The following is a 12434-nucleotide window of genomic DNA, read 5'->3' as shown; positions in this document are numbered from 1 at the left end:
CACTTTTGTGACGTAGGCGTGACGGTTCCCATAATTCATTGTGTCGGTCCCCACTTTCTGTGTCGGACCCCACTTTCGACCTAATTTCTCTGTGACGGACCCCACAACCAGCCTATTTTGTGTCGGTCCCCACACATTCTTGGATTTATGACTTGAAACTTGGGCTGTCTGCTACAGACATGTTGAACTTTTTGCTGGACCAACGACAGTTCCAAGCAGGCATTTTTTGGTAGGATATTTCTTGCCGATGCTACGAATTATGCAGTTTTGCAGTAAAGTGGAAGGCATTCTACCTAATAACGGCTAAAATATCAAAAACCTTCAATCCAACAGCACCTAGGCATGTAGTGTAAACACTCACAGATCTAACAAGACCATTCTCAGAGAGCAACATTGCGTAATACTACCATAAATGGATGTTTTGGGTGACAGTACCTCGATCTTGTCCGCGAATTTTGGCGTGTGGGAACCGAACACAAAGGGTCAGGGCACCGAATACAAAGCGTAGGGGAACCGTCACAGTGTCACCGGTGTGTATACAGCTTCGTCAATCCCCGCGTGAAGGAAATCGCTCACTTCCCACGTGCAAAACGTAGTGATATTGACACGCCAGATTAACGCGGAAGCGTATTGTGCTAAGCAGGAAAACGCGCTTTTCTGTATTCTTGTTAACTTGAGTTTGATTTGAATACAACCTATCATATCTATACGTTTTTGGAATCAGGAAATGATAAAGAATAAGATGAAATTTTTTTGGATCTATTTCTTAAATTTTAATCGTAAGACGAATTAATCTATTTTCGTTAATTGTGATCACATTTTAAGAGTAAACATGACATATGTATATATTTTTAGATTCAGAATGTGATGAAGAATACGATGCAATCAATTTTAAATCTGTTTGCGAAAAATCAATTTTAATGACAACTTTAATGAGCAAACTCATCAATTAAATTTTAAGCCTCCAAGCTGAAATGCAATACCAAAGTCTGGGCTTCGTCGAAGATTACTTGACCAAAATTTTAACCAATTTGGTTGAAAAATGAGAGCGTGACAGTGCTGCTGCCTCAACTTTCACGAACAGCCGTATATGACGTCATCAAAGACATTTATAAAAAAAAAGCAAACAATGTCTGGAGATACTATACTCAGGACTTCTCATGTCAAGTTTCATGAAGATCAGTCCAGTAGTTTTCTCTGAATCGCTCTACACACACACACACACACACGCACACACACACATACACACATACACCACGACCCTCGTCTCGATTCCCCCCTCTACGTTAAAACATTTAGTCAAAACTTGAAAGTAGACCCGCTACACACCCATAAAGTTGTTGTCTCTGTAGTATCATCGTCAGGGTCTATCAAGTCCTGGTGAAAGTAGACCCACTACACACCCATAGCGTTGTTGTCACTACACATCTGTAGTATTATCGTCAGGGTCTATCAAGTCCTGGTGAAAGTAGACCCGCTACACAGCAAAAGCGTTGTTGTCACTACACATCTGTAGTATCATCGTCAGGGTCTATCAAGTCCTGGTGAAAGTTGACCCGCTACACACCCATAGCGTTGTTGTCACTACACATCTGTAGTATTATCGTCAGGGTCTAACAAGTCCTGGTGAAAGTAGACCCTCTACACACCCATAGCGTTGTTGTCACTTCACATCTGTAGTATCATCGTCAGGGTCTATCAAGTCCTGGTGAAAGTTGACCCGCTTTACACCCATAGCGTTGTTGTCACTACACATCTGTAGTATTATCGTCAGGGTCTATCAAGTCCTGGTGAAAGTAGACCCTCTACACACCCATAGCGTTGTTGTTACTACACATCTGTAGTATTATCGTCAGAGTCTATCAAGTCCTGGTGAAAGTAGACCCGCTTCATATTCGTAACGTTGTTGTCACTACACATCTGTAGTATTATCGTCAGGGTCTATCAAGTCCTGGTGAAAGTAGACCCGCTACACACCCATAGTGTTGTTGTTACTACACATCTGTAGTATTGTTCTCAGGGTCTATCAAGTCCTGGTGAAAGTAGACCCGCTTCATATTCGTAACGTTGTTGTCACTACACATCTGTAGTATTGTCGTCAGGGACTATCAAGGCCTGACAAGAGGCGGTTCTTTTATTCATTGCAGTTTTAAACTTCAATCCCCCCTGCAGTTTATGGTGTTTACAGCGCTCGACGCATGCGCGCAAAGGAACCCGGATGTCCCCCGTGTCGCCTTCCGGTCCCACAATGCCCATGACAGTGACGTAGAGACCGAGCGAGAAGACCAGGGAGAAGCCGATGGTACAGAACATGAAGATCCCGAACTGCAACAAAGACAACATGTTTAAAGCATGAAGATCCCGAACTGCAACAAAGAAAAAATGTTTAAAGCATGAAGATCCCGAGCTGCAACAAAGACAACATGTTTAAAGTATGAAGATCCCGAACTGCAAGAAAGACAAACTGAAAGCATGAAGATTGTGAATGAATGCAAATGCGTTAGTACGCTATCATACAGGAACAAACACAACTCCAAATGTAGGTTCCTTCCACTGTATTATACAGGTATGACAAACATACACACAAATACACACAATCATGAACATAAATGTTAGGTATTTAAAAATCAGGTACTCACAGGTTTGGATGCAAAAACAAAGCGAGATTACAATCCCGTGCACAATTTTACTAACAAAACCCTCTACCCTTCACTTATGTAGAGAAATACACAAACAGTCCGTGAACTCACAGGCACACGATATCTACTTTACTGGTATCGAATCACGGCTCGTGTGTAGTCAGAAAAACAGTTACAGTTCATATTCCGGCAGACTCAAATCACCGTCTGCTCTGCCTACTAAACACTCATTATATCTTATGTACTTAAGATCTTATAGACATATTTTAACTCTGTTCATACACAGAATTACATAGCGTCTATGGCCGTTCACTAGGAAATGTATCTGAATACTAATTCCTTCCACTGGCGATCTCGGTCTACTCAGTTCCTTTCGTCCTGTGACCTCTATGGTCCAACTATACGGACAACCATAACCTTGCAATAACTTCGCGAAATCCCGTCGAATTTCAGCTATGCTGGTCTAGAGTTATGATACTTCGGCGGCTTCTCAGATCCTTCACACTTGTCATCTGGGCGATATCTCCCTCTCAGACCGGTTATACGACGCACTGCACAACATAAATAGCGGACATCTTGTCTTAGATATCTGTCTGCTATGTTTACAGTTTACAGTGTTAGTCGATTCAACTTATGCGATAAACACTCTAGCGATATTCGAATGCTTATTCCATTTATCTGTTAAGTGCTTTCCTGTCGCCTCTATCCGGGCTTCCTTCCTCCCGGCCGATTACTTGGACAACCCCTCAATGTCCAAGAACAGTGGTAAAGTGTAACAAGAAAATTTGCTGATTCAAATCAGCAGGTTCCCAGACGTTCCTTCATGTAATTTTTAGGTGAATGGTCAAAGTGGTTTCTTGCACACACTCAGTCATCTTACACAACAATGCAACACATGGATAGGATTAATGGAATGACATGTATTTGTCAACTACGAATCATGGGATAGAAAACTACAAAATGTGAAAGAAAGTACATGGTGACAAGGCAACACACAATAGTGGAAAATTGTTTAGGGGGTATATAATGTTACAAATAGCACAACAGTATAAAAAGGGGTTCAAAATAACAGACAAACAGAAAAAAAGTGTTTTGCATGCAAATGTTGACTTTGACGGCCATATTTTGACAAAAACGTACACAAATTTTAAAAATAAATCCAAGCCATACCAGACTCTTTCAACTATTTCTGTTTGTTTTCTTGCTTTCTAGAATGCTTGGTGAATATGATGACGCATTGTCATTGTGAATTTCCTGTAGAATTTTTTTCCCGCATCACATATATACATGACAAAATACGTTATGAACGAAAACTCAGAAATACCAAACGAAAATTCCCAAAATAAAAATATGAATACAGGTAACCTAAAGCCAATGCGTCATCATTATCAACATGATCTCCTGCAAGTGTGTGCCAAATTTCAGCACTGTACTATGCACCATTCCTGAAATATTTGCCTTCAAAGAGTACCATTCTAGCGGAATTTTTACTTTCGAGAAAAACCAAGATAAACACGAAAAATAATTCAAGCTTCACAGTACCTTCCTTTATGGCCAAAATGTGCACACTTTACAATACCATAAGCTGCTCAGTTCATCGCAGGGCCACAGGTCTGTCCTTCTCTCTCCTGTTGCACTGTCCTGGATTTGCTGGCCCTCTTCTTGTCTTTTCGGGACCGCTTCCTCTCCGGCTGGGCCGCCAGTTCAGCTTGGTCACACCGCCTTCGGTCCTGCCTCACCTGATAGTCCTTCAGGCCCTCAGCTGCTGTAACACCCAACTGCTTCATCACATGGGAGAGGTGGGAACATCCCTGATTGAAATGGGACACAGCTGAGGCAACAGCTGCATTCACCCGACTGGCGCCCACATGCACAGTTTTGGGGCAGCGCGCCCAGATCTGTCCGTTGACGCATTCGTTGGCATTCTGCGTTCTGCCATGCTTGATTCTGACCATGAGACCAACGTCCGACATCCTGTCATAGATGGGTTTGACTGCTCTGGCCACGTCAGCTGACAGTGGAGTCCCCACATTGTCCTTGTGTGGTGGCGGCTCTTGTCCAGTTGCCACGGCCTTCTGAAAGAAGCACGAAGAGTCGGCGCCTACTGCAGGGCCGGACCAAATGAGTTGTAAGGTGGGGGGGGGGGGGTCCTCCTTTTTTTTTGGGGGGGGGAAATCAGCGAAGGTGGGGGGGGGGGGTACCTTTTTCTCATCGGATTTCACATTCAATAAAATTTGTTAGAGACACACACACAATTTATTTAAAAAAAAAACAAAAAAAACCACACTCAAAGCAAGGTACATGCTTTTTCCAGGGGTGGGGTTCCGGAACCCCTGGAACCCCCCCCTGGGTCCGGCCCTGTACTGGACATTGCTGGTGCTGAGGGTTGTCGTCTGTGGATGAGCAGTGCAAAAAAGATGCCCAGGTGGCCTCCTTCATCTTGTCAGGTTTGCCCAAGTTCTTCATGATGGTATTCCTGTAGTAGGACTGCAGAATGGTGCAAGCGTTTGCAGTCAGGGCGCCACGACGACGTCCACCAAGCTTCTCCTCCTTTGCCTTCTTTCTCAGCGCCGGCCCCATTCTTTTGTCGCAGTGGTTGACACACTCCAGCTTTTCAACCGGATAGAGGTTGGCATCAACCACTGCCTTGAAGGCCACAGAGTCACCATCGGAAAGCATTCTGGTATAACGCATGTTGTTTCTGCGCACTGACCTTCCCCACAAACGAAGGGCGGCTTCTTTCTCCATTCCTTTCGAGGAGCCTTCATAGTTGGTTTCACAACTAGGCTTGTGGCCTCTCCTCCATTCAGCTCTCTCCACTTCTGTCATCCTCCTTTTGTCGTTCAGTGCACATGCCTGGCAGAATTTTGACAGCACTTCAAAATCAAGCACAAGTCCAGTCCCCACATCAATGATATGACGATGCCAACCCCATAGTTTGAGGTAAAACCTCGCTTGTGCCAGGTTCCGAATCAAAACTGGCCAGCTCATTCACAGAGAGAATGACAGCGGGAAAGGGGAGAGAATGCTGAATCCAACGGTATGTGTCATGTCGGAACGGGGTTGGGAGAATTTGGCGTAACTAACAGTCAAACAAATGCATTTTTGGCATTTCAACACACAATGAAAATAAATTCTTGACATAGTTGGTTTTGAAACACCTTTATTTTGCATAAAATAAGTGTTTTATGTGAAAAACATCGGTTGAACCTGAATGAGAAAGGATTATTTGGTATAAATATGTCAAAATCTCAAAACTGACCAATTGAACACACAACACGATTTTTGACTTCACTGAGACGTGTGTATCCCCTGGCTAATTATTATTGCAATAAATGTAAATACTGATTGTTGCTAATAACATAAACGAATGATTTACAAAATTACTATTCTAGCAAAAGTAAATACATGTGTCATTCAGTGGGCGATCACTGAGTGGTATGGGAATAAAATCGTAGCTGCCTTGATCATGCTGTAACACTGTGTCGTCTGCTTTACTCTGTGTTTGTTGTATCGTCTGCTCCAGTGTGCACACTAAGCGCTTACCGTAGCGGTCTAACAACACTGGAAGCTAGATGGTTTGCGGATGTCGCTCTACCGTGTTTTTTGTCATATTTTTAGCGTGTGAGATCTGAGATAGTTTTTTTTGGTATTATATAACCTATTATAGTGTAATTTTGCATCATGCACTAACAGTTTCAAGAAAGAATGAAAAAAAATTGAAATACATTGCTGCAAACAACTAAGTTTGCCGAAAATTAGTTCCGGAATGTCACCGTTCACACAGGCAAATGCCTCCGCATAACCCAGACCTCTGGGTCTGGGAACAATACCCTAGTTGCGATTTACAACATCAACTATTTCCGGTCAGTGAGCTGAACACACTTTGCTATGTCACGCTATATCTCTGGTTAGCGCTCTAAAAGCGTGGAGGATATCACTGTCAAACTTTGCCTGTTACAGTGTTATTTGTGATTTCCTTCACAAAGATCCCGAACTGCAACAAAGACAACACAGACAGCATGGTTAAAGCATGAAGATCCCGAACTGCAACAAAGACAACGTGTTTAAAGCATGAAGATCCCGAACTGCAACAAAGACAACATGTTTAAAGCATGAAGATCCCGAACTGCAACAAAGACAACATGTTTAAAGCATGAATATCCCGAACTGCAACAAAGACATGTTTAAAGCATGTTCAGCGATGGCTGTGACCTAAGTAATGTTTCTTCTCTTGCAGACGTACACACAAACGATGCACGCAGACAAACGGTCCAACAGACAGATAGACAGACAGGCATACAGACAGACAAACAGACAAGACATACGCGCGCACACGCACACACACGCACACACAGACACACACAGACACACAGACACACACTGCACACACACACACACAGACACACACACACATACACACACACACACACACACACACACACACACACACACACACACACACACACACACAGAGGCTCTCGGTGACTATCTCTATCTTAGCACGCAGCAGTTAAAACATGTAATCAGATCTTGATTGAGCCGAAACAAGGGATGTAAAGGAAAGCCCGGTTTGTACGTAAAGTCCGTGTATTAGAAGGGCCCATGTGAAGGTACAGCCCATATGTACTGACAGGAAAGGTCGACGCTCGCTATGACGTTACTGGCAGGACGTAAAGTCCGTGTATTAGAAGGGCCCATGTGAAGGTACAGCCCAAAGTCCGTGTATTAGAAGGGCCCATGTGAAGGTACAGCCCATGTACTGACAGGAAAGGTCGACGCTCGCTATGACGTTGCTGGGAGGACGTAAAGTCCGTGTATTAGAAGGGCCCATGTGAAGGTACAGCCCATGTACTGACAGGAAAGGTCGACGCTCGCTATGACGTTGCTGGCAGGACGTAAAGTCCGTGTATTAGAAGGGCCCATGTGAAGGTACAGCCTATATGTACTGACAAGAAAGGTCGACGCTCGCTATGACGTTACTGGCAGGACGTAAAGTCCGTGTATTAGAAGGGCCCATGTGAAGGTACAGCCTATATGTACTGACAAGAAAGGTCGATGCTCGCAATGACGTTGCTGGCAGGACGTAAAGTCCGTGTATTAGAAGGGCCCATGTGAAGGTACAGCCTATATGTACTGACAGGAAAGGTCGACGCTCGCTATGACGTTGCTGGGAGGACGTAAAACGTCAATTTCCCAGCTAAGCTGACAGAAAAACTGGGTCTGAGCGTCATGTTTTCCCTTCGTAACCACTATTTATCGAGCTAAAATTCAAAAGCACGCCCCTAATGGTGTCACCGTGAGGGCGTAAAACAACGCTTATCATCGAAAGACCCAGACCAGCTTACCTGATAGAAGAACTGGATCTGAGCGAAGAGCATGAAGGTGGAGGCACCGAGTGTGGTGCAGGCCCCGGAGAACACGGAAATGCCCATCGTCTCCAGGGCATGCATGAGGCGGCTCTTGCGATCACGTGCCTGTGACATGTGGTATCCCTCAGCCAGGTGCACGACGTAGTCCACCGCCAGCCCCACCACCAGACTCATGTTAAGTGACACCAACAGCTGCACACAATAACAATCATAATGACACACCACCACCAGACTCATGTTGAGTGACACCAACACCTGCACACAATAACAATCATAATGACACACCACCACCAGACTCATGTTGAGTGACACCAACACCTGCACACAATAACAATCATAATGACACACCACCACCTGACACAGGTTGAGTGACACCAACACCTGCACACAATAACAATCACAATGACACACCACCACCTGACACATGTTGAGTGACACCAACACCTGCACACAATAACAATCACAATGACACGCCACCACCAGACACATGTTGAGTGACACCAACACCTGCACACAATAACAATCACGATGACACGCCACCTCCAGACACAGGTTGAGCGACACCAACACCTGCACACAATAACAATCACAATGACACGCCACCATCAGACGCATGTTGAGCGACACCAACACCTGCACACAATACCAATCACGATGACACGCCACCACCTGACACATGTTGAGTGACACCAACACCTGCACACAATAACAATCACGATGACACGCCACCACCAGACACATGTTGAGCGACACCAACACCTGCACACAATAACAATCACGATGACACGCCACCACCAGACACATGTTGAGCGACACCAACACCTGCACACAATAACAATCACGATGACACGCCACCACCAGACACATGTTGAGCGACACCAACACCTGCACACAATAACAATCACGATGACACGCCACCACCAGACACATGTTGAGCGACACCAACACCTGCACACAATAACAATCACGATGACACGCCACCACCAGACACATGTTGAGTGACACCAACACCTGCACACAATAACAATCACAATGACACACCACCACCAGACACATGTTGAGTGACACCAACACCTGCACACAATAACAATCACGATGACACGCCACCACCTGACACATGTTGAGTGACACCAACACCTGCACACAATAACAATCACAATGACACGCCACCACCAGACCTATGTTGAGTGACACCAACACCTGCACACAATAACAATCACGATGACACGCCACCACCAGACACATGTTGAGCGACACCAACACCTGCACACAATAACAATCACGATGACACGCCACCACCAGACACATGTTGAGCGACACCAACACCTGCACACAATAACAATCACGATGACACGCCACCACCAGACACATGTTGAGCGACACCAACACCTGCACACAATAACAATCACGATGACACGCCACCACCAGACACATGTTGAGCGACACCAACACCTGCACAAAATAACAATAACGATGACACACCACCACCACTCATGTTGAGTGACACCAACACCTGCACACAATAACAATCACGATGACACGCCACCACCAGACACATGTTGAGTGACACCAACACCTGCACACAATAACAATCATAATGACACACCACCACCAGACACATGTTGAGCGACACCAACACCTGCACACAATAACAATCACGATGACACGCCACCACCAGACACATGTTGAGCGACACCAACACCTGCACACAATAACAATCACGATGACACGCCACCACCAGACACATGTTGAGCGACACCAACACCTGCACACAATAACAATCACGATGACACGCCACCACCAGACACATGTTGAGCGACACCAACACCTGCACAGGATAACAATCACGATGACACGCCACCACCAGACACATGTTGAGCGACACCAACACCTGCACACAATAACAATCACGATGACACGCCACCACCAGACACATGTTGAGCGACACCAACACCTGCACACAATAACAATCACGATGACACGCCACCACCAGACACATGTTGAGCGACACCAACACCTGCACACAATAACAATCACGATGACACGCCACCACCAGACACATGTTGAGTGACACCAACACCTGCACACAATAACAATCACGATGACACGCCACCACCAGACACATGTTGAGCGACACCAACACCTGCACCTGATCACTTGGGATCTGGAACAAGAGACTGCAGGAGAGGAGAACCAAAACACGATAACAATAAACATTTACGCACCAGAAACACCAACACACAAAAAAAGATTGGTTTTGACGAATGTAATACACATATAATACAGGATACACATATAATACAGGATACACATATAATACAGGAACATGAAGAGAGAATGAATCCGATTCATTTTTGTGTTGGTGTTTGTGCGTGGTGAGCATATGTTTATTGTTATCTTGTTACAATCATTTCGATTCACTGCGTATTTCCGGTTTGTTTTTTGGCTAATTTGTTACGTTCACAAACAAAAAAACAAACAATAATAAATAAAATTAAAAAAAAACGAGCGAAGAGCCTATCAACTCAAAGATTGACTTCATTAATGCAATACAATACCAGTAATGCCGTGGGTTTATCAGTTACAATTGCTTTGACACTCAGTCAATAACTTAAGTTTTTATTTTATGGCGTCAATGAAGAAGGAAACAGCTACCCTGCTCACATAAACACTTTACGGTAACACAAAAAAAGTCGCGTAAGGCGAAAATACAACATTTAGTCAAGCTCAGTCGAACTCACAGAATGAAACTGAACGCACTGCATTTTTTCACAATGACCGTAGTCCGCCGCTTGTGCAAAACGGAGTGAAACTGACGAGCCTGTTCAGTGCGGTAGTGGTTTCGCTGTGCTGCATAGCACGCTTTTCTGTACCTCTCTTCGTTTGAACTTTCTGAGCGTGTTTTTAATCCAAACATATCATATCTATATGTTTTTGGAATCAGGAACCGACAAGGAATAAGACGAAATTGTTTTTAAATCGATTTCGGAAATTTAATTTTGATCATAATTTTTATATTTCTAATTTTCAGAGCTTGTTTTTAATCCAAATATAACATATTTGTATGTTTTTGGAATCAGAAAATGACGAAGAATACGATGAAATTGTTTTTGGATCGTGTAATAGACAATTAATTTTAATTACAAGTTTCCGATTTTTAATGACCAAACTCACTCATTAGTTTTTAAGCCACCAAGCTAAAATGCAATACCAAACCCCGGCCTTCGTCGAAGATTGCTTTGCCAAAATTTCAGTCAATTTGATTGAAAAATGAGGGTGTGACAGTGCCGCCTCAACTTTTACAAAAAGCCGGATATGACGTCATCAAAGGTATTAATCGAAAAAAAGGAAAACAACGTCTGGGGATATCATTCCCCGGAACTCTCATGTCAAATTTCATAAAGATCGGTCCAGTAGTTTAGTCTGAATCGCTCTACACACACAGACACACACAGACACACAGACACACACACACACACACACACACACACACACACACACACACACACACACACACACACACACACACACATACACATACACCACGACCCTCGTCTTGATTCCCCCTCTATGTTAAAACATTTAGTCAAAACTTGACTAAATGTAAAAAGTACCACTGACCCCCAGTTTCCATCCAGCCATGGGGACGACCCCGATGACGCAGACTGTGACGCAACAGATGGTCAGCGTGGCCAGGACGCCGTTGATGACGTTACAGGTGGACACAACCAGTATGGGCAGGGCCAGCGTCACGCCCAGGATGATACCCATTACGGCATTGTCCACCAGCGACTGAAACAGAACGTTCCGTTTTTATTAGCACCACACGCATGACCATGTCGGCATGTGGCTGGTCACGACTCGACTCAAGGACTCACAACTCCAGAATGAAAGATTTTACTGTTCTTCGCGGTTCTTCAAGCGTGCCTCATTAACCAAGTCTCGTTCGTTCAAGATGACGCTATTTATCTTGTTATTCATCATGGCTATATGCACCCGAGTTTCGTAGTTGTGTAAAAGTTATAATGGATTTTCAAACTGCGACATACAGGTTGCACGGAGAACGATGGAATGCTAACTACGTAGCCGAGACAAACATGACATCATTTTTATCGTATCACACTGTTGGTGGAACAACCCCGACCCCCCCCCCCCCCCTTCTCCGCCACTTTGGGAGAAGAACTTATAATACCAAACCTCTGTAAATTTAAATTCATATTAAGCCGCCCTCCGTTTTAGTACCTGACATTTAAGATTTTTGGAGAGGTGGGAGTGACCCAGAGTGCTGCCCCAGCTATCTGTCACTGTATGTCACACCTTGACAATAAGATAGGGGTGGGGGCTCTACAGTAGACCAATAGGTAATCGTGAGTGTCGTACTGTAGACCAATAGCTAACCGTGAGTGTCGTACTGTAGACCAAT

General features: G+C 44.4%; 1 protein-coding gene across 1 annotated transcript in view; it reads right to left on the bottom strand.

Annotated features, from left to right (window-relative positions):
* Nucleotides 1–325: 325 nt before the first annotated feature.
* The window catches only part of LOC138953364 (protein dispatched homolog 1-like), a 31190-nt gene continuing 19081 nt past the window's right edge, over nucleotides 326–12434 (bottom strand). The window contains exons 10-12 of the mRNA XM_070325162.1: nucleotides 11633–11803; nucleotides 7988–8203; nucleotides 326–2325 (exon numbers count right to left, since the gene is read on the bottom strand). Coding sequence (XP_070181263.1) covers nucleotides 2077–2325; nucleotides 7988–8203; nucleotides 11633–11803 — 636 coding nt within the window. The 3' untranslated portion in view covers nucleotides 326–2076. The remainder of the gene's footprint in view (nucleotides 2326–7987; nucleotides 8204–11632; nucleotides 11804–12434) is intronic.

Source organism: Littorina saxatilis, linkage group LG17 (genome assembly GCF_037325665.1).
Source record: "Littorina saxatilis isolate snail1 linkage group LG17, US_GU_Lsax_2.0, whole genome shotgun sequence".
Taxonomy (NCBI): domain Eukaryota; kingdom Metazoa; phylum Mollusca; class Gastropoda; order Littorinimorpha; family Littorinidae; genus Littorina; species Littorina saxatilis.
This window is presented reverse-complemented; position numbering and strand designations above follow the sequence as displayed.